This window comes from Lampris incognitus, chromosome 10 (assembly GCF_029633865.1).
Source record: "Lampris incognitus isolate fLamInc1 chromosome 10, fLamInc1.hap2, whole genome shotgun sequence".
In the NCBI taxonomy this organism is placed as follows: Eukaryota; Metazoa; Chordata; class Actinopteri; order Lampriformes; family Lampridae; genus Lampris; species Lampris incognitus.
Window position 1 is genome coordinate 32,122,750 of NC_079220.1, and position 24,261 is coordinate 32,147,010.

General features: G+C 42.2%; 1 protein-coding gene across 2 annotated transcripts in view; it reads right to left on the reverse strand.

Moving 5' to 3' along the window:
- The window catches only part of med25 (mediator complex subunit 25), a 49,527-nt gene extending 35,206 nt beyond the window's left edge, over window positions 1-14,321 (reverse strand). For both annotated transcript variants that reach the window (XM_056288034.1, XM_056288033.1), the window contains exons 1-7: window positions 14,193-14,321; window positions 13,541-13,684; window positions 13,409-13,454; window positions 11,107-11,231; window positions 10,872-10,970; window positions 10,347-10,467; window positions 1,449-1,605 (exon numbers count right to left, since the gene is read on the reverse strand). In XM_056288034.1, the coding sequence (XP_056144009.1) occupies window positions 1,449-1,605; window positions 10,347-10,467; window positions 10,872-10,970; window positions 11,107-11,231; window positions 13,409-13,454; window positions 13,541-13,680 (688 nt within the window). In that variant the 5' untranslated portion in view covers window positions 13,681-13,684; window positions 14,193-14,321. The remainder of the gene's footprint in view (window positions 1-1,448; window positions 1,606-10,346; window positions 10,468-10,871; window positions 10,971-11,106; window positions 11,232-13,408; window positions 13,455-13,540; window positions 13,685-14,192) is intronic.
- Window positions 14,322-24,261: the final 9,940 nt, after the last annotated feature.

Genomic DNA, 24,261 nt, shown 5'->3' on the forward strand with positions numbered 1-24,261 from the left:
TAAAATGACCATGAGCGGTCAAAATGACCGTGCGTCATGCCATTATTTATGAAGTGTGTTGTTCCTGTCATTTCCTTTGCAACGTTCAGTTCTTTTTTTACATTTCACTTTTAGAGGCCTTGCGATGTTTGTTAAGAGTAGCAATATGTGTTTTCCGTTTTGTCTTTCAGGCATTATTTCCAACATGTCTGGGTACAACCGTGGTCTCAGACGCACCATGACTACAACCGAGGTGTTGCAGTATTTACAGGCGTTGGACAGTGGTGATTTGATATTGTTTGAAAAACAGTATTAAAGTTGTTAAAATGTTAATTTTGGTGTCAGTCTTTTCTTAACAGACATGCTAACACAAATAATGCATTAATATCTCATTTGGGTATTTATCTTGACAGAATATAGAGTTTAAAAACCGTGGGCGGTCAAAATGACCACCCACAGTTGTTCTGGTAGTTTTAAAGTTCCAGTCGTTGTTTGGGACCGTTTTAATATTTATTTTCAGTTCTTTTTTTTACACATTTCACGTTTTATAGGCCGTGTTACGTTTGTTAGATTAGCAATGTGTGTTTCCCATTTTGTTTTTCAGGTAATATTTTCACTTTTTCAATTTTGTAATTCAAGTTCGGCCATGTCTCTCTGAAGTTTAAGTTGTTTAAAAACAGTATTATAGTTGTTAAAATGTTACTTTTGGTGTCAGTCGTTTCCTAACAGACATACTAACATATGCAATGCATTAATATCTCAGTTGGGTATTTATCTTGACAGAATATAGTTTAAAAACCGGCAGTCATTTTGACCGCTCGTGGTCGTTTTAGGTAGGAGTGAAATTCCGGTCGTTCTAGTGTTAATCAGGAATCAGGAACACTTTATTCTATTTTTTTATTAATAACACACGATCTTGCGAAATGGGGAGCGTATCGAACCGTGAAGACCGTATCGAATGATTCAGAATTCGATCCAGTATCGTCCCATCCCTAATAACTAAAAGGAAATAAATATAAATATATAAATTTAAAAAACAAAAAATAGAGAAATATAAATACAAGGAAAGTCGAAAACATGACAGACACCAGCCACCCCATTCATGTTCTGTTCTCGCTCATTCCATCTACACAACGCTACCGGAGCATCAAATCACACACCACCTATCTCAGTAATAGCTTCTTTCCACAGGCAGTCGGGTTGCTGAACAACGGATGCACCCATATGCACCTTTAAATTGTTGCATAATCGTGTAATGTATATTGCATACATAATGTATGAATTCACTGTGTACATAGTCTGTTTTTTGGGGGGGGATGATGGCGTGTCCTTGTGTCCTTGGTGTTAAGGCAGAGAGAGCCAGAGTACAAGAATTTCATTGTATTATAAATACATAAAACAATTAAGTTGAACTTGCACTTGAACTTGAAGTGTGCATGAGTACGTGCATGGAAAGGAACGTTCCTCACCTGGAAGTGCAATGCCTCTGACTAAGACCATATGGAAGGGGTCTTGGCTGTAGTCTGAATGTGGTTCAACTGCCCCCCCAACTGGTGATGCCCGCTCATACAAAGCCCTTAAAGCTGGTAGTTTCCGTGGAGCCACAACAGAGAAGTGGATTCCTCTCTATAACACAATTGAATTAGCACATAATCTCTTAAAGTAACAGCATTTTTGTGATCACAACTGTTAAACCCCCTCCACAAACAATACCTTGATTTGAACAAAAATAAATGATAACAATTACCCTTTGTAATCTGTTGTCTATTTCCCATTTTCTATATTGCAAACTGGAAAAAACCATATGCATAAGATCCAACATTCATTGTGGAAATCTGTCATTTTTTTCTCCTCTCCTCCCTTAATGCCAGCTCACACAAATACTTGAGTAGCCACAATACTCAGGGAAAAACTTTTAGAATATTTTCAGCATAACAAGTTTCAAAAAAGCCTGTGGATAATTTCCCTGAGTAAAGACGAGACAGCCATGATGATGCTGTGATTAGTTTACCAAGCAGAGTGACAATCCCTGTAACCCCTACTATTACTTTTGTACCATTCTTCTACCAGCAGTTGACATGATTTCCACTCCTGACAATGTCTGATTTTGATAGATATTTTCCAGCTACTTTGTAATATGAATGTCCTGCTGATCCAAGGTACACTTACACTAAATATGTTTCTGACATGACATGCACTCTTGCCTATGATATGATTACTTTTTAGTGCTATCTGATTCCTGTTAGTGACACATGTATCTGCTTATTGTGAACTCTTTTGTAAGCCACTCAGTAGAGAAGCATCTTTTAAATCACCTTTAATCAGTGTATTTTACTTCATATAGTTACCCATTTTCCTTTGTTTCTTTTATTCAAATTTAATTTTGCATCGTTTTTGTCTCTACATCTTGCCAATTTTTTCCCCTGGTAGAAACAGAATCAGTCAATCAATTGACCTTTCGCAAAGTCCCCCCCCACCTTAGTTACTGTTGCTATGCCCATCAAGCTTTTCAGAACCATCCAGGAAGTAGCTGGAAAACACCAAAACATGAAGGAAGAAATCAGAGCATTCCCAGAGAAAATAAGTGATGTATTTTGGAGTAATTCATCCTTAATATCCTCCCGTGAAAGGCAGAAGGGGTTACAGTATGCAGGAGGGATACATTCAGAATATGAAAAGTAAAACTGACTTGTGTGGACTCCGGGCTGCCCCATCAACTAATTCTGAAACACATTGTGGAGCAATTGTGCTCTTGCACTGTAGGGTAAGTTAAATATTTCAGATATTATTGGTATATTTTTCATAATCCATTGTCAACAGCACCATATTATAGTGTTGACTTTGGCCAAGGTTCCCCATGGCGTTCTTTTATCCAGGCTTTTCGGGGGTTCTGTATGGGCTCCTGGGGGTTGGAGGTTCGGCCAGGGACATGCCCCGGGGCCAGAGGAACCACTCCATGATTATTTTTTTTTACCTTTGGACTAGAACCGGTATTTTCAACAAAATAAGACAAATGAGATGCCTCCACAGGTGGGATGACTTTGCCAAACGGCCAGTCATCAATCATGAAACCCAGGTTTCGGGCAGACTTTGTGGGCATGAGTTGGGTTGATCTGAGTTGGCTATTGATCTGTTGTTGTAAGGATGGACTGGCTGGGATGACAAGGAGCTCAGTCTTAGACAGGTTAAGCTGAAGGTGGCATTCTTTCATCCATGCAGAGATATCAGCAAAGCATGACGATATCCATGCCGAGACTGTGAGGTCATCTAGTGTGAATGATAGGAAGAGCTGGGTATCATCAGAATAGCAATGGTATGAGAAACCATGGCAGCAGGTGACTGCACCAAGTGAGGTGGTGTATATTGAGAAGAGAAGGGGACCGAGCACTGACCATTGAGATACCCCTGTGGATAAGCTGTGCGGTTTGGACACTTCTCCCCTCCAAGATACTCTAAAAGATATCCCCAAGAGGTAGGACATGAACCAGCGGAGGGCAGATCCTGAGATACCAAGTGAGTGTGAAGAGGAGGATTTGGTGGTTAACCGTGGTAAAGGCAGCTGACAGATCTCGCAGCAATAAAGCTGAGGACTGACCAACAGCTCTAGTCAAACGCAGTGATTCTATTACCGACAGGAGTGCAGTCTCGGTAGACTTAGACTGCTTTTATTTGTCATTGCTTTATATGCATGTCTCATACATACAAGGGAACGAAATTACATTTCCCAAGTACCTCAGTGCCACATAAAAACAAATAACACACAATAAATATTAAAAACAAAAAGTGCATTAAAAACAAGAGTTACTTTACAGACTTAAACATCACACAAGCACACCTGACACGGACAGTGAGTAAGACGGTCAAAAAGTCATTTTATGGAGGTCTAAGTGGTCAGGCTGTTAAGGAACCTCACAGCCTGAGGAATGAAACTGTTGCATAGTCTGGTAGAGGTAGCATGGATGCACTGGTACCTCCTGCCAGAGGGTAGGAGGGTGAAGTGTATGTGGGAAGGGTGGGTGGGGTCCTTCACGATACTAAGAGCCTTCTGGGTGCACCGTCAACAAAGATGGCCCCGATGGATGGGACAGCAGTTCCTATGATCTTTCCAGCTGTCTTCACTATCCGCTGTAGGGATTTGCAGTCGGAAGCCTTGCAGTTCTCATGCCAGACAGAGATACAGCTGGTCAGAATGCTCTCTATGGTGCCTCTGTAGAATGTAATGAGGATGGGTGGGGGGAGACTCGTCTTCTTCAGACGTCCCAGGAAGTGAAGATGCTGCTGGGCCTTCTTGGTGAGCGCAGTGACAAATGATGATCAGGAGAGGTCCTCTGTGATGTGAACTCTCAGGAACTTAATACTGCTGGCTCTCTCCACGTCTATACTATTGATGGTCAGAGGGGTATGGCAGGCGCTGGTTTTTCCTAAGTCAATAATGACCTCTTTAGTTTTTCCTATATTTAGGGCGAGATTGTTGTTTTTGCACCTCACTGCCAGTTGATCCACCTCCGCTCTGTATGATGATTCATCATTGTCGCTGATGAGACCTACCACTGTGATATCATCAGCAAACTTTATAATGAGGTTGGAGGGTGAACAAGAGCGGATCCCGCTTAAAGCCAGACTGATTCGGATCATACAGATTGTTTTCAGAAAGGAATTCAGAGACTTGGTTAAAGACCGTGCAATCAAGTATTTTTGAAAGAAAGGGTAGGAGTGAGACCGGCCTGTAGTTTTCAAACTGGGCTGGGTTGAGTGTAGGTTTTCTGAACAGCGGGGTAACCCGAGTTTGCTTAAATGCAGTAGGGAACACACTCGTTGTAAGCGAGGAGTTGATGATGTGTGTGACTGGGGGGTTAAGTGCAGGGGAAATGGTCTGTAAGAGGTCGAATGGTATCGAGTCCAGCGGACAGGCAATGGGACCAGAGTCCAGCAGAAGCTTGGAGACTTCCTTCCCAGTCAGGGGGGAGAATGAGGTGAGTGAAGCACTGTTAGCTGGCAGTGGGAGACAGAGTTGGTCAGGCTCAGAGAACTGGTTACCGATGGCTGAAACCTTATCAGTAAAGTACAAGGCAAACATGTCAGGAGTGAGCAGAGTGGAGGTGGTGAATTGAGGAGTGATTTACAAGCAGAAAATATTTTTCGAACATCAGTGGCACCATAAATCTTGTTCTGATAGTAAGTGGTCTTAGCAGTTTTTAAGCTGGAGGAGAACGATGACACTGACAGACACTGAGGTCAGTGGACCCTGGTTTTAAGCCACTTTCTCTCTGCCGCTATGAGCCCCACCCTTTGCTATCTGATGACCTCAGCGAGCCAATTTAGGGCACTTTCACATTACAGCTTTAGGTATGGACCTGGGTTTGTTTGACCATAAAGTTCAGTTCATTTGATTGGTGTGAAAGCTTTTTTCCAAATGCAGATGTGCACCAAATAACCAAACTCAAGTCTGCTTGAAAACAGCAGTCTGGAGTCCATTTCATGTGAACTGCAGTCCAGTCCTCTATTGGTATGAAACCAATCCAGGGTATTTTTCTGCTTTGAAAAGGCTTAGGCGGCCTGCCTAAGGCTTTTTCCCTCCACCCTGCCTAAGCCTTCTAGGAGATATTGCACAAGAAAAACCTTGTAAACATGGTTAAAAACTGTCCATGCATTTATTGCTGCAATTCAACAATGAAACGAGAAGGTGTTGCTAGACTATTGTTACACTAACCAACAGCCATGGAAAACGAAGAAGACGGTAGCGCTATCTTTCAGAGCTGGAGAAGAAGAACCTTAAGAGCTCCCACAGAAGATGTCGACAACATTTCGCTCTCGTTTTGGAACGAGCTTTGTCCCCTTGACGTTTCGCCCCGCTATATTTACGTTTTTTTCGCCACTGTGTCCGCCATTGTTGTAGCTTACTCTTGGATGCATACTTACGATCTCGATCTGGCACCTGGTTTCTGCATTTTTATGTAGAGTCCCGCTGCCCAAATGTTAACGCCCAGAAACGTCCCATACACAGCAAAATAAGAAAATACAGGCACGAGGACGGGCCACTGCAGATTTGGACACCGTTACACATGTCTCGTGGGTCATAAATGATGACTGAGAGGGATTATTTTTGCATGAGTAAATACATTGACTTTTAGGACAATCCTTCCCATTCTACCTTTTATTTTTCAAATTTGTCTAATTCATTTGTACAGAGCCCCTTATGAGACATAGGTAAGGTTAAAAAAAAAACTGACAGGAGGTTCATGCAATTTATATTTCCCCCTCGTCAACAATTAGGGGGGTCAAATTCTCAGTCACTGGATGCGACATCTGCTGTGATTAGTTTAGAAAAGCAAATTTAACATGGTCAGTTAGCATAAATATTTGTTTTTCTCATGTAAAGGCACTTTGTAGCTTTGTTATTTCAGTGGCTCCTTAAAGCTGTTTCAGTTGCTTAAAAATCATTCAATAAATATTTAAATACATTATGAAATATATTTAAAATATATAAACATATTCAAAATGTTCCATTTTTAATGTTTGTCACACATTTCTTTTTTTTTATATACATCTCAATACATTTTTGTAGTTTGTTGAAGACCTGAACTTACATTCCAAATAGAAATGTATGGAGATGACACATCGAGTTGATGGTCAAGTCAAGTCAATTTTACTTTATTTGTATAGCCCAATATCACAAATTACAAATTTGTTAAAGGGGCTTTACAGCATCACAACATCCTGTCCTTAGACCCTCAGTATCCCTTAACAAATATGGCAAAAACAACATTGTTTATCATGAAAATTATTATTTCATCACTAATTCATATGCTATACTGAGGCTGAAAACAGCCAAGATAATGATAAACATGGTAATATGTCCAAACACTTGCCTCCAGTGGGAAAATTACAAAACTTAACACCAAGGTGACGCTAAAACCCACACCAATCTAATCTGCTCTCAGAGTTTAGATGTATAGGCTACACCTTTCTGCTAAAATATGAAATGGTGGCATGTCAAGTAACTGACCATGCATTGCTGGTATTAATAGATGGTTGTAGAGCATCAAGATATACGCAGATCTAATTTGATGACAAATTTGAGCCAATTCGTCATTATGAGTACTCAACAAATTGAATGGAAAAGATTGAAGCAATGACTTCATTTTGCACTGAGACGAGGTTATTCTGCAATGGTTTACAGAATGTATTTGATTTTGTTCCTTAAAGTGAGCTTATATTATAAACGATGTCACTAGTTATGTAATTTAAGTTTCCTTTAATAATGACACATCTTTGAAAAATTAACTAAAAATCCAAACAGATCTTGAAGAGTCCTTCTATTTCCAACTTCCCCGGAAACAAATCCTCAAATTTGTCATTTGTGATATTGGGCTATACAGATAAAACTGACTTGACTTGACTTATTTTGCAAAAATTGCAAGCACTAGTCTGAAATATCTGACAGAACGCAGTTTTGATTTACCCGAGCTCCTTATTATAGGCTTGTGCATAGATCTAATCCTGAGACCCAGGAAAAATAATGTTGTTTAATTTCTATTTTTTGTACATAAATTAAGTGTTGGGGTGGTAAAATACACATTGCAAAGAAAAACATGTTAAAACTTGATTTTGTTCAAATTTTACAACATGTCCACTGTAGTGGATACCCACACTCAAACACGTGATGTAATTTTAAAGGCACAGTTGTCATCTTTAAGGGAAAACAGGACTGAATACAGTGGCATGTATAGTATGAGAGATATGAGCAAAAACGTTACATCCACTACAGTGGACAAAAATGAATTGCTGGGTCTCAAGAGGTAAACACCATTCAGCAATACAAAAAATGTTTATCCAAATGAAGCAAATAAGATAATACTAAAGCCATTACACTGATTACAATGGCACAGTGGCAGATCTCCAAGAACTGCTGTGATGCAACGACTGGGTTCAAGGACACTCCGGTGCCGGCCCCTGGCAATGACCTCCACATGCAGAGGGAGGGATGCCCTGCGTTCATCACATAACACTTATGGAGGACCGATTCCTATGCACCATCCACATACCTCTGAATAGGTTTGCTGCAGAGGTAGACTTACACATTGAATATGTGTTGATGGTGGCAGTAAAGCCAGACCGACTGCAGTCGCTGTCACGCAAAGTTACCACCTAAGCCTTATTTTGAGCCGGGAAAAAAAAACAGCAATCCAGCCTAATTTGAGAAAGTGAACTGACACTTTAGCAGAAAACATACGTGTTGTGTGTGTGGTTTTGATGAAAACTGTCCAGAGAACTTTGGCCAGCAGTGGATCTAGTGAGGCACTCACCTTAAAAATGTGTGAGAATACGCTGCAAGTAAAACAGCAAATACATTTCTTATGACTATATGTCTCATAAAAAATCTTTTTTTAAAAAGATCAATCTGCAGCACGAATGCATGCGCAGCCAAGTGTTTGTGGTTCACATCACTTTGGTTATGCCAGCAAATAAACAAAAGCATTTGCAGAACTGCAAAACGATGTTTGTCGTTTGTTTTTTTCCCCCAATTTTCAGCTGGGATTAAACCAGATGCACTCTTCTCCAAACCTTGTGGCCTGGCGACACTGGTAAAAATCTGCTACTAGTTGATGATGAAAGTACACTGCTCAAAAAAATAAAGGGAACACATAAGCAATGCAATGTAGCTCCAAGTCAATCACACTTTTGAGATATTAACCTGTCCAGTTAGGAAGCAACACTGATTTGTGAATCAATTTCACCTGTTGGTAAATTGTCTAATTTCCACCTGGTGGAAATTAGACAATTCGCAAGACAACCCCTATAAAAGGAATGGATTTGCAGATGGTGGCCACAGACCATTTGCCTGTCCTCCTCTTTTCTGGCCGATCTTTGGTTAGTTTTTCATTTTGCTAGTGCCCTCACCACTAGAGGTGGCATGAGGCGGTATCTGCAACCTACAGAAGTTGCTCAGGTAGTGCAGCTCATCCAGGATGGCACATCAATGCGTGCTGTGGCAAGAAGATTTGATGTGTCTCCCAGCACAGTGTCCAGAGCATGGAGGAGGTACCAGGAGACAGGCCAGTACACCAGGAGACGTGGAGGGGGCTGCAGGAGGACAACAACCCCGCAGCAGGACCGCTATCTGGTCCTTTGTGCAAGGAGGAACAGGAGGAGCACTGCCGGAGCCCTACAAAACGACCTTCAACAGGCCACTAATGTGCAGGTTTCTGCTCAAACAGTGAGAAACAGAATGCATGAGGATGGTATGAGGACCTGACGTCCACAATTGGGGCCTGTGCTCACAGCCCAACACCGTGCAGCCCGATTGACCTTTGCCAGAGAACATCTTGGTTGGCAGATTCGCCATTGGCGCCCTGTGCTCTTCACAGATGAGAGCAGGTTCACACTGAACACATGTGCCAGACGTGAGAGAGTCTGGAGACGCTGTGGAGAACGTTCTGCTGCCTGCAACATCCTCCAGCATGACCGGTTTGGCGGTGGGTCAGTGATGGTCTGGGGAGGCATATCCTTGGAGGGCCGCACAGACCTCTACGTGCTAGCCAGAGGTACCATGACTGCCATTAGGTACCGGGATGAGATCCTCAGACCCATTGTCAGACCATATGCTGGTGCAGTGGGCCCTGGGTTCCTGCTCATGCGTGACAATGCTCGTCCTCATGTGGCCAGAGTGTGTCAGCAGTTCCTGTATGTCGGGGGCATTGATGCTATGGACTGGCCTGCACGTTCCCCAGACCTGAATCCAATCGAGCACCTCTGGGACATCATGTCTCGTACCATCCGCCAACGCGATGTCGCACCACAGACTGTCCAGGAGTTGACCGATGCCCTGATCCAGGTCTGGGAGGAGATCCCTCAGGAGACCATCCGTCGTCTCATCAGGAGCATGTCCAGACGTTGTAGGGAGTGCATACAGGCACGTGGAGGCCACACACACTACTGAGCCTCATTTTGAATCGTCTTGAAGAATTTCCACAGAAGTTGGATCAGCCTATGTTCTCATTTTCCACTTTGATTTTGAGTATGATTCTTAAATCAGACCTTAATGGGCTAATGATTTTGATTTCCATTGATCATTCTTAGGTTATTTTGCTCTAAACACATTCCCCTGTCTAATAAATCAAGATTTTCAGCTGAAATATTTCATCCATCGAGGTCTATATTGTGTTTTTAGGTGTTCCCTTTATTTTTTTGAGCAGTATATTTCACATATGTACCATGGTTTGGAACAACAAACTCCAATGTAGAAGCAGAACAGTGGAGACTGGGAGCAGGGGAGCCATCAACCTCTGGTTCAGACTAATGCAAACGTGCCGAATGCGAAAGTGCACTTATTCTACATAAAAGGGACAAAAACTCAGTTTACTCACATCTCTTATGATCTTAACCAAGTTGTCTGCTGTGCAGCCTGTGTAGCTGACACTCTCCACAGCGGGCAGCAGGTATGGAGGAGAGTTACATAGCAGCACACACACCTTGTGAGTCTGACCACTGGCAGTGGGGGGGGGGGGGGAGAGGAATGCAGTTAGAGAGCAGGACTTAAATTTAGTTACGTATTCGTTCATTAAGGAAGTCTCTTGACAATGAGTCACACCAACCTACACAGTTACACAGGAAGGGAGACAGTACAATGGCCATTAAAGTTGTCATTCACCTCTTACAGCAACTTTCAGTGTTAATGCATGGTGTATAAGGTATACTGGGGACACATTTCTGTAGCCATTCCCAAGCTTCCTGGTGCTTTTGTCTGCCTATCATGATGGTCAGTACTCTGTTTTACAACAGTGTGCACCGATCCGGTGTTTGACTAACAAAACAGGATACTCTGTATACCAGCTTGTTGCTGCTCACAGATCTATTAATCAGTGTGGGGTGCAACAATGAGTCTGCCTTACATCTGCTCCCTCATCTTCTTAAAGTCATCAAAGAGCTGCAGGGCCACGGCAAGTCCCTCAGCAATCAGACTACAACTCTCTGCTCCACCACCCATGAACCTAAAATAGAGGTGCACATTTACTTGAGAAATTTACTTGTGCCTGCTTGATATGTCACGACAAAGGAACCAAAAGCAATGTAATGGCACAAGACTGTCAATGCTGTCAATTAACTACTCAGTTTTCACCAACATACTGGATGCTATCGATCCAAGAAACGAACTCGAAGGCAGAGCTGGTTGGTGCATGGCACTGGACGTATGACTCGGGAACACAGTCCACTGTGTTGAACACCACCAGACCGTACTGTGTACCTCCATACTAAAGGGAGCGAGGGGGAGAATGAGAGAGATTATTTTATTAACAATGGTAAAAATTGTTACCATTGAAAAAAAATTTGGACATGCACATTTTTGTTCAAGCCAACATCAGATAAATTACACATAGTGTTCAATATTTCATAAAAGTTGAGTGAGAACGTTATTTATTTGGGCCAGATATGATGACTACCATACTGAATCATTTAAGATTACATCTGTATTATGTCAATATTACAGTATTGGGGCAGGCAAAATTTCTGCAGACTCATCACACCCTGGTCACAACCTGTTCCAACTCCTCCCCTCTGGTAAGTGCTACAGAGTACTGTACCCCAAAACAACCAGATACAAAACGTTTTTTTTCCACGGGCTGTCATTCAAATGAACACATAACACTGTCAATAAATCCAACCATTTTGTATATACTGTACTGTACACTCACCGGCCTCTTTATTAGGCACACCTGTCCAACTGCCCTTTAACGCAAATTTCTAATCAGCCAATCACATGGCAGCAACTCAATGCATTTAGGCATGTAGACATGGTCAAGACGATCTGCTGCGGTTCAAACCGAGCATCAGAATGGGGAAGAAAGGTGATTTAAGTGACTGTGAACGTGGCATGGTTGTTGGTGCCAGACGGGCTGGTCTGAGTATTTCAGAAACTGCTGATCTACTGGGATTTTCACGCACAACCATCTCTAGGGTTTACAGAGAATGGTCCGAAAACGAGAAAATATCCAGTGAGCGGCAGTTCTGTGGGCGAAAATGCCTTGTTGATGCCAGAGATCAGAGGAGAATGGCCAGACTGGTTCGAGCTGATAGAAAGGCAACAGTAACTCAAATCACCACTCATTACAACCGAAGTATGCAGAAGAGCATCTCTGAACGCACAACACGTCGAACCTTGAGGCAGATGGGCTACAGCAGCAGAAGACCACACCAGGTGCTGCTCCTGTCAGCTACGAACAGGAAACTGAGGCTACAATTCGCACAGGCTCACCAAAATTGGACAATAGAAGATTGGAAAAACGTTGCCTGGTCTGATGAGTCTCGATTTCTGCTGCAACATTCGGATGGTAGGGTCAGAATTTGGCGTCAACAACATGAAAGCATGGATCCATCCTGCCTTGTATCAACGGTTCAGGCTGGTGGTGGTGGTGTAATGGTGTCGGGGATATTTTCTTGGCACACTTTGGGCCCCTTAGTACCAATTGAGCATCGTGTCAACGCCACAGCCTACCTGAGTATTGTTGCTGACCATGTCCATCCCTTTATGACCACAGTGTTCCCATCTTCTGATGGCTACTTCCAGCAGGATAACGTGCCATGTCATAAAGCTCGAATCATCTCAGACTGGTTTCTTGAACATGACAATGAGTTCACTGTACTCAAATGGCCTCCACAGTCACCAGATCTCAATCCAATAGAGCACCTTTGGGATGTGGTGGACCGGGAGATTCGCATCATGGATGTGCAGCCGACAAATCTGCAGCAACTGCGTGATGCTATCATGTCAATATGGACCAAACTCTCTGAGGAATGTTTCCAGTACCTTGTTGAATCTATGCCATGAAGGATTAAGGCAGTTCTGAAGGCAAAAGGGGGTCCAACCCGGTACTAGCAAGGTGTACCTAATAAAGTGGCCAGTGAGTGTATATTGTACGTATACTGGTATGCTCTGTCATGTCTATCTACCTCAGACATGTATGTAAGTAACATGCTAACATCTATTTCAGCATCTCTGATATATTCTCTGCACCATTGCATCTTATCACCTCTGATTTCGCCTGTATAAGTCAATCCTTGTGTATATATCTGAAGATTGCTGTGTTGTAGTGTTGTTATTCTAAGTACACTGAGAGAGCCACGAAACCGGAGTCAAATTCCATGTATGTGCAAATTTACATGGCCAATAAAAATGATTTTGATTCTGATATTACATCTTTAATATTGCTACAAATGTTACATCACTGGGGTAAATTGTCCTCTAAAGGAAAGCTGTCAAGCATCATTTGTTAATTTGGAAAAAAATTATCAAGAAAAATATTAGGGGACCCCTGACCACTACAATCATCAGACCTCCCACAGTAATGCTGCCACAGTAAGAGCTTTCACGTTCCCGGTGGAAACTAGAGGCAAAGATAGACACTAAAATAAAAGAGAATGAAAAACTCACATCTCCTCCAAAGTCTGTCTCTGCTGGTGGCCCTCCATTGAAGTATCTATAGTACGGAAAAGGAAAGGACATTTAATCAGGACCCAAGAGAGGAAAAGCCGAGCCAAGGAAACCCATTCCATGTAGACTTACTCAATAGCAGGCAGTATGTAATTTTTTCGAAGAGCTTCAAAGTAGGGGCCAAGGTTGGCTGTCCCTTCGATCACAAACACCACATCTGCCACCTGGTTGGCCCCAGGCTTACTGGACGGCTCCATGAGAGCCGAACCCATGGATCTGTGCGAGAGGACGGAGGAGACAGATGGCCATGGAAGATTTCGCGGATGTAAGACCTTCGAGTGGGCGATATGTTGTGTAGACAGCAGAAACTAACTGTATATGCCTAGCATGGGTCAGAAATCCGTCGTTTGCGTAATCGCGAAAGAGAATAGCTGTGGAACATCAGACAGGTGCCGGACACAAGGTGCTGGACATGATTCTGACTCGCTTTGGTTACTTTACTTTGCCAACCTGCAGCAAGTGGGGTACGCCTGAAAAGCAAATAAGCTAATGCACAAAGGACTTGGGAGGAGCTCAGGTAGCGCTTTCAGTTTCGATAGTACCAGGAAGCAAAGTGAGACAAACATTATACAGCTAACGCTAGATAATATGGCTAAACAATTCAAGTCTGCAATGGCTGTTAGCTTGCTAACTATGCTAATGATTTCTATTTTGCCCCAACTACCCAGCAATTGGTTTTTAAGTCGAAATAATTACCACATGTATCAACCTGTGCGACACTCACCTGATAATATATAGCCGTCACCAGATGAATCGCGTAACTGGTTAAAGTGAACGAACGTAAAGCCAGCTAACGTTAGCTGCAGACAGCAAAGCCATTTGCGGTAGGTTAGGGTGCTGCACGGAGTGCGGGAGGGCGGCGCCTGATCATTTACTCTGGCGTTGATGATTCCTGCCTGCCCTCGATAGCTCTATTGCCACTAGGTCGGTCTTTTCTATTTCTGTCACCTTTGGCTAATGACAGTGGCTCTAACAATAAATAAGTACTGTGTATTTTAGAGGCTATTCTTGAAGCTACAGTATGGAAGATTTTTTTTGGGGAGTTTCACTCCAAAACTTATGTTGACGTTGATACACTGACTCATAGTGAGCGACAGTCGCAGAACAGTGCAGCAGCAGTGCAGGGTTGCAGAGTGGAGGAGTGGGCGGAGTTAAAGCGGTGAGGGGGGGGGGAATCCCATTCATGTTTCCCATAGATCATTTCAAGTGACTGCCTGCCTGTTCTGTCATTTCTAAGACCGGGATGGTCATGAAATTCTCCCAGTTGAGTCGTCGGTATAAACAATTAACAGCTGTGTTGAAAAAATTCTAGTGCCTTGAAGAAGATGGTACTGTGTAGATCAGTGTTCCCAAACTTTTTTTCTGGGGACCCACTTTTTAAAAATGACTAACTATGGTGAACCAATTCATTATAGGCCTTATACATAAATCGTGAGCAGAGCGAAATGTATGCATAAACGAGCGTTCCTGACCATTTTTACTGCCATTTCGAAAAGGTACACATATGATAAATCAAAACATCATTTTATGCACGTGTTATTCAAAATATAAACACATTAAATACTTTGTAAATTATAAATGAGACCAAATAAATGCATTCAGGCGGGGTTAACGGTATATCTCAATGTTATTTCCTCTTATAAGTAAAACAATATACACATTTTAAATACTTTATAAATAAGACAAAATAAGTGCACTTAGGCAGAGTTAACAGGTTCTCGTTTTTTCCTCTCGTCAGTAACACAAACAGAATGTACACGAGCCTTTCATATTAGATTCAATGTTATAAGTACAATTATCAGAACAATACTAACATTTAGTACTATCGAAAAATAGACTTCTTGGTAGGAGTTTTTTTAAATGCTCATGCCTGTTATCAGAACAAGTCTTTTGGTGCATCTATCTTATCAAACAGTCAGTTAATCAATTTGAACAGTCAACAATCAATTCGTTAACCCCATCAGGTCTCCTCCACGTCAAATCTCATTAAGCCCATTATGTGGTATTTACTTAACCTTAGTATACTATCTTTTTAGGCCTACTCCAGGTGAACGGGCTCTTGTACTACAATGGTGCATTGAGACAGACACCTTTAAATTCAAATTTAACATCCGAGAACAATCACACACAAGGTGTGGAATGTTATCTATGATCAGCTCCATATGTGATCCTTTGGGTTTCTTAGCCCCTTTCTCACTCCCAACTAAGATGATGTTGCAAGACCTGTGTTACTTGAAGTGTGGGTGGGATGATCCAATACCCCATTCGTTTCTACAGAAATTGAACAAATGGTTGGAAGATGTTGAAAGAGTGAGAAGTTTCAAGGTCAGTAATATTTCAAGCTTGAAGACTTTGGACAGATAACTTCTGCTCAATTACATCACTTCTTTGATACCAGTGAGAATGCATATGGCCTTGTTACTTACATCAGGTTGCAAAACAACAAGAACAAAGTCCATACTTACACCTGCTGTTCTTGCTGTTAAAGTGGACAAGATGCTGTGATCAGAGTTACAGCTTCAACTGGAGAAGTACCAGTTCTGGATTGACTGTACATCAGTACTAGAACACATCTAGAATGAGAACAAAAGTCAAGTAAAGTCAAGTCAATTTTATTTGTATAGCCCAACAATAGGTCCCTAACATTTGTTTCCAACAGAATATCAACAACTAGAGAAGTCTCAGACATTTCACAGTGGAGATACATTCCTACAGCACAAAACCCAGCAGATTACATCTCAAGGGGACTGAAAATTTAACATTTGATTCAAAAGAGATGGATCCAAATTCCAAGGGTTCTGTGGAAATCCAAAAAAGAGTAGCCAGCACATTTTTTTTGGATTCAGATATTGCTGATGACTGAAAAGTTAAAAGGAACTTCACAGTAAATGCAATTGTCACTGAAGATGTTCCAAGTGCCACACATAAACTGATCACTAATTTTTCCAGTTGGAAAAGGTTGAAAATATCAGTTGGCTGTATTCTCAAGTTGAAAAGGATTTTTCTGAATTTAAGTAAGAAAAGGAAGGAGCTAATTACTGCACACACCAGTGGAGATGGTCGTCTACTGACTGAGGTTAACTGGAGATACAGACATTAAAAGCTTAGGAGGACAAGTGTCTGTAGATGATGTCTTTGAAGCTGAGACATATATATTGTTCACTTCAGGCAATGGGAAAGATTTAACAATGACATTGCTGCACTAGCATCTGGAAAATCTAAGGTGGAGAAAAGAGAGCGCCATCTACAAACTTGACCCAATTTATGAAGGTCTTTTGAGAGTTGGAGGATGACTAAGTAAAGCTTCCATGCCTGAAATCAGAAAATGTCCACTCATTCTAGCCAAGGCTCAACATATCACAGCTCTTATACTTCAGCATATTCATGAACAACTGGACCATGGTAGAAGGAATCATATACTCTAAAATCTAAGGAAAGGTATTGGATTACAAGTACCAACTCAGCAGTGAGAAAGGTAATAGTGGAATATTACTTCTCTAGGCATTACAGAGGAAAGGTGGACAAGCAAAAAATGGCAGATGTTTCCTGATCTCCCACCATTCAGAAATGTTGGTGTGGATTATGTTGGCCCAACTGATATAAAGAGAGGTTGTAATATCCTAAAGCACTATGGAGTACTTTTCACTTGTATGGCAGTAGAGCAGTCCATCTGGAAGTGGCATACTCTCTCAATACAGACTGGTGCATCAATGCACTGAGGAGATTCATCTGCCGGAGAGTATAAGTTTCTAAGATATGATCACACAATTGAACTAACTTTGTGGGAGCTGAAAGAGAACTTGGAGATGATTTAGCATCTTTAGATCACAATATGATGCAAAAGAAAAGGAATTAAGTGGAGTTTCAACCCTCCTGCCAGCTCCCATCATGGTGGCCTTTGGGATTGCATCATACATATGATCAGGAAGAGTCTAAACACTGTTATTTATCAACAATGTTTGGACAATGAAGGATTTCACACTGTGTTGGAGGCCATACTAAATGGCCATCCTATTACAAAGTTGTCTGAAGATTCTAATGACGTGGCGCCATTAACGCCAAACCACATTCTTTTGATGAAAGGTAAATCTGTTTTGCCATCTGGACTTTTTGAAAAAGGGGATCTGTATATAAAAAGGGGTTGGAGATAGACTCGATATATAGCTGATCTCTTTTGGAAGAGATGGACACCAGATCATCTACCATTGCTACAATAAAGATAAAGAAAGAAGTTTTTTAGCTGGAGATGTTGTTGTTGGCATTGGATCCTGGAAGGATCCTGGATCCATGGAGGGATACTAGACATTTCCTGATAGGACAGGAGTGTATATTCTGTTCGTCTTCAGACCAAGACCAGCATCATTAAAAGACCAGTGACCAAGACTTGTTTTTTTTGTGAAGTAACTTATTAGTAAGGAATAGTTGTGAAAACCCATATCTATATTTCTGAACCCAAGGAAACACAATTTATTAATTATAGGAAATTTATATTGAATTAATTGAATGTTTCAAATCCCTAGATTTGTGTTTCTAATGTAATGGCTCCTTGTGTAAAATGTATTAAGAATATTTGTGTCTTCTGCCAGAAACAGTTAGGGGCGGTGTGTAAGAGTAATTTTGGTTACTGTGTTTTGTTTGGTGAACTTCCCACCACTAGGGGGAGTGCCGCTGTCAATTAGGCACAGGTAATGTAATCGCCTGACAGGTGAAGAAGCAAACAGGTTTGTACCGTGCGGTATTGGTTTTGTAAGTAAAGAGGATGTTTTATTAATGATTGGAGATGCACTCATAACAAGAGAAATTGGATGTGCTCTGTTTTGTTTTGTAAAACCTATGTGGACTGTAAGTAGTTGCTTTTGTTATTGGAAACAGTGAACACTTCATCATTTTGCATGCATCTAAACAAATCAATCAGCGACAGTCGTGGCCTTTTTATAAGGAAATGCGTCAATACAATGGAAGAGTTGCCTCTTCTCCAAGACGGGTTATGAATAAGGGTGGTCAGCTTTCTAAGAAGCTCTCCCGTCTCGTTGAAGCATCGCCTAGTTCTATACCCTCTGGTTGAGCTTTATTTCTACTATCTTTTCATACTAAGCTCTATTTTATCAAAATGAATTCTTTCTATCAGTGCATTACCTCATACTTGGTCATCATTGGTCATCATCGCATGTGTCATCTGTCAGTTCCTGTGGTTCAAAATGTCCCCAATACTTCCCATATGCTTAGTAAGTGACAATGCAGAGATTACACGTGTTATCAAATGTAAAAATGAATAAATGTATCCAAAAAAAAAGAATTATTGAATTACAACAAATAAAATAAATGATCATGTTCTTTTACCTCGAATAACTGTATGAATAATCGTATACATTTTGTTACATGCATAAGTTGGGTTGGGATCAAACAACGATATCAAGGGTTGAAAATAATAAGTAACAGAAACAAATAACATTGTAAAGGCTGTGAATGGTTATATGAGCGCCAACTGAATACATACTAAATGACAAGAGATGTATATATATATAATATGTATAGGTACTTGTGTGTATATGTGACCAAAAAAATCTCTTGAATAAAATACATTAAAATGCAATTCAGAATGTTTACTGGATGAATGAATAAACCAAAATAACCAAAATAACTGTAAATTGAAATGATTAAAATGAAAGTAATAAGACGAACAATAAAGGAGTAATTAAATGATGATGAAACGATCAAATGAGTAAATGTACAAATTAATAAATGTCCTCAGAGCAAATACCTTCAAAATAATTGAAAAGAAATTCAACAATGATTGCCTACAAAAATGGCTAGAAAGAAACTTAACACACTTCTACATGAATAAATATTAGTAAGTGGATAGTGAATAAATAGTTATATGAAGAAATTAGTCAATGATAAATGAGTCAATGATAACTTATAAACACCTCCAAAAAACTGAGTAATTGAAGCTCAAAACAAATACTGAATAGCCATGGAATTGAAAGTAATATGTGAAACCCATTAACCAGAATATAAGACAGATTTAACAAGACATCCATGAGGAAGGTGCTGCAGCAGCTTGTCTCGGCTCGTCGTGTTCATACAGTTCTCCTGCAGCCACAGCCTCACATCTCTCATGGCCTCACATCTCTCATGGCCTCACATCTCTCATGGCCTCACATCTCCCATGGCCTCACATCTCTCATGGCCTCACATCGCCCATGGCCTCACATCTTCCATGGCCTCACATCTCTCATGGCCTCACATCTTCCATGGCCTCACATCTCTCATAGCCTCACATCTCCCATGGCCTCACATCTCCATGGCCTCACATCTCCCATGGCCTCACATCTCTAATGGTCTCACATATTCCATGGCCTCACATCTCTCATTGCCTTACATCTTCCATGGCCTCACATCTCTCATGGCCTCACATCTCTCATGGCCTCACATCTCCCATGGCCTCACATCTCTCATGGCCTCATATCTCCCATGGCCTCACATCTTCCATGGCCTCACATCTCCCATGGCCTCACATCTTCCATGGCCTCACATCTCTCATAGCCTCACATCTCTCATGGCCTCACATCTCCCATGGCCTCACATCTTCCATGGCCTCACATCTCCCATGGCCTCACATCTTCCATGGCCTCACATCTCTCATAGCCTCACATCTCTCATGGCCTCACATCTCTCATGGCCTCACATCTCCATGGCCTCACATCCCTCATGGCCTCACATCTTCCATGGCCTCACATCTCTCATGGCCTCACATCTTCCATGGCCTCACATCTTCCATGGCCTCACATCTCTCATGGCCTCACATCTCTCATGGCCTCACATCTCCCATGGCCTCATATCTCTAATTGTCTCACATCTCCCATGGCCTCACATCTCTCATGGCCTCACATCTTCCATGGCCTCACATCTCTCATGGCCTCACATCTCTCATGGCCTCACACCCCTCTCACTCTCCAACCCTTCCAGGCACATTTCTGTTCCCTATTTTCACCTGTTCTCAATTTCTTCTTTCTTTGGTTGCTTTACAAGTCTTCTGAAAGCAATCCTAGTAAATTTTATGGTTCAGTGAGTTACAAAATAGTATGAATGAAGATATGGCAAAGTTTCTCTTTGTGATTTTAACCTCTAGTTCAGAGTGGCTTTCCATTTACACTCAAAGTAAATAAAGGTTGTTTGTTATAAGTGAAGCTGGAGATTTCCGCGTGCTTTTGAATATTTTCTCCAGGAGATGTCAGTAAATATCTACTATGGGTACAGTAGACATCTGGTTTACTCCAGTGTGTACCTTACAGAGCCTTTGTTTTCCCTCACAGCTGCAACACTGGATCCAAGTACTGTGTTTCCCACCGAGTAAAGTTACAAGTATCGCCTCCAGGGACAAAGGGCAAAAATTAAAGATGCAAGGGATGATGGCTTTAACACTATGTATTTCTATCTTGAAAGTAGAATTATTTGGTCTGGACCCATAGCATTACTGATATACAGAATATACACCAAATACTGGCGTATAGGGTGTAAAACATTGAACCCTATCTTTGACTGTTTGTGCGGGCTTCCGGTGTGGGAAGATGGCAGTGCAAATTCACATTTGCAGTGGTCTCACCCAGTACCGTCCATGTCACGCCTTTGTCCATGTCTGCATCTAAGTTTGTCTTCTTTTGGTGGCCGGGGGGGCTGGCGCTGGATTGGCTGAGAGAGCTTGGTCTGCTGCGTCCTGTGGGCCCAGGGACTGCGGCCCTGCCTGGAGCTGTGCCCGAAGAGGTAACACCGAGGGCGGTCTGACAGGACACAGAAGCGGGGCAGGCTAAGCTAACTACTAGCTCATGCAGACCAGCAATTCTGACAGTCATCCTGGCTGGCATTCATTCTCCTGGACAGTGATTTTTTAAATATTTTTTTTAGATATATATGTGTTAGTCTGGATATACGTTTTCTTGTAGTTCTTGAATGTGTGTGTGTGTGTGTGTTTTGTCTTTGTGTTACACTGCTGTGGGCTGGGAGAAATGATATTTCGTTTCATTTCATGTACACAAGTGCATGAAATGAAATGACAAAGTGTTTCTGATTCTGATTCTGTGTGTTGGAATATAAAAGGCCTTGCTTACATACAAGATTTGCCAAACTTTATAACTGCATATATGTAGGTATCTCCTTCTAACTGAAGTCCTAAAGAATGCCCCTTTTCCTGCAAAGCCCTCACACTGAAATCAGGAGCCTGGTTATTAGGGTAGCTAACAGCAAGCTAACATGCTGTCACATCAGGACGATGTGCCCAGAGCTAAGTTGGAGTCGGAGCACATCGCGGCAGTGTTTCTGTGTCCAACAATAGCATTATTTCCCCTGTGGCCATGCAAGCCAGGCGGCACTACACGGCGTTCAGCAGCGGGCTTCAGAGCTTATCAAACTCAACGCCTCCCACAGAAACAATGTTCTAAATCAATTTAACCTAAATTCTAGGGAGCGCACTGAGCTCGCTGCTCAAGCAGCTTTTTCATTTAGGCATCAGTAACCAAGGCCACTTGAGATCAGGCTCCCGGAGAGAGTCCTCTGAGGGCGTCTGCTGACGGCTACCTCGCACCCAAACAACACACACACACACACACACACACACACACACACACACACACACACACACACACACACACACACACACACACACACACACACACACACAACAAAAAAACTCTCATTCTGACTTATACAGCACCTTGTCTAAATGAAGTTGAGACAAAGGATATTGTGTGCGTGTGTGTGTGTGTGTGTGTGTGTGTGTGTGTGTGTGTGTGTGTGTGTGTGTGTGTGTGTGTGTGTGTGTGTGTGCCCCTGCGTTTTCCTCACAACTTTGATGTTCTCTGTTGCTCAGAGGGACACACTGTGTGTTTCTGTGTTCTGAACTTCAACACCAAGAGCTGCAGCACTCGCCAAGCAATTATAGATGGCTTGCTCTCGAGGTCTCCTACCCTTGAACAATCCCAGACAATGATTATGTGCTTGTCTCTGTTTTTTTCTTGTTTGTTTATCCGCCCCCCCCCCTTCCGTCTGAGAATGAGGTAATAAGATTTGAATGGGAGGATGTGTGGTGGCTGGGTTCTGGGCTCTGGGTGTCTGGCAGGTCCAGGTGGTGTGGTAAAGACAATCACTCTGCTGACCGGAGCACCCAGCTGGAAAGCTGAGGGCCAGATGGTCCACTCACAACAGGTAATTACAGCCAGCGCCCTGATACGCTGACATCCACAAATGGATTACCAGAACTGGGCTGTGCATTAGGTATGAGCCGATGGTCCCTCCTGCGGGTCTCATGGGCTCTCCTCCCCAGCCTGGCCTCTGCAGCGGGCGGTGCAGCGGGGGGAGCATACTGAACCCACTTTATTATGGAGGGACACTTCATGCTGATATAGATCCTGTATCCACATTTCATGGAAAATGATATTTCAGTTCTCTTATTTTTTTTCTAATTCATCCAAATATCAGTTTGACTAGCTAATATAAACGTAACTGTAGAAAACAAAGTCAGCCATTACCAGACTACTGATCACTCTGCTCTTTGGTTGTTTTAAGCCATAAGATTGGGTATGGTGATATCTCATGGAAAGGATCTTTAAATAAATGTCTTTTTTTAATTCACTTTATCAAAGTATGTATATAGGACATTAATAGAAAGGGGTCCTTGGTGCAGGCATAATACCTTACTGTTCCTTTCCTTTGACTATTCCAGTTGCATGTTCATTTAATGTCTGGGACAGCTGGTGCTGGATTACCTGGGAGAGCTTGGTCTGCTGCATCCTGTGGGCCCAGGGACCGTGGTCCTGCCTGGAGCTGGAGGTAACATCAAGGGTGGTCTGACAGGACATGGCAGCAGGGAAGGCTAAGCTAACTGCTAGCCCATGCAGACTGGCAGCTCCGACAACACCGAGGGCCGTCTAGTGGCGGCCTCGCCTAGCGTTGACTGTTTTTAATGTCGTCGTGTGGAGTGCAGGGAGGCGTGTCGAAGGTGTCTGGCTGGGAGAGCTAGCGTTGGATCAGCTGAGGGAGCTTGGGCTGCTGCATCCTGTAAGCCCAAGGACCACAGCCCTGACTGGAGCTGCACCCGAAGAGGAAACACCAAGGGCAGTCAGACAGGCTGCGGAAGTGGGGCAGGCTAAGCTAACTACTAGCCCATGCAGACCGGTTCCGACAGTCATCCTGACTGGCGTTCGTTCTGCTGGACAGTGATTTTTTTATATATATATAGTTTAGATGTATGTGTTAGTTTGGATATAGTATGTGTTCTTGTAGTTTTTGGATATGTGTTTTTGTCTTGATGTTGCACTGCTGTGGGCTGGGGGGAAACGATGTTTCATTTCATTTCATCTGTGCAAGTGTATGTAGTGAAATGACGAAGTGTTTCTGATTCTGATTCTGTTTCTGATTCTGATGTATTCATTAACTGGAGAGTATCTCAGTATAAGTTATAGTGTTAAAACGTTAAAAAAAACTGCATACATGACACAAGTGGGAGTTCTTTTGCAAAATGCTTTCAGGCAGAGGGAACAAAGTTTGCGTTAACGGGGAAGCTAGGCCTTTAGCGGGCCTACTAAATGGAGAAAACTTCTCAGCATAAAATAAATGCTCACAGCTTACATAAAAATGTAGATTTAGCCCAGGCTACACAGGCTGACTTCAGGCAGATGGTCTTGCTTCATTCTTGCCAAGGAAAATTCTCATACCAAAGTCTCACCCCGAGCAATGCAATTCATTTTTAATGAGTTAGCAGAATTTATTATCACTTTATGTAACAATCAGATATATTG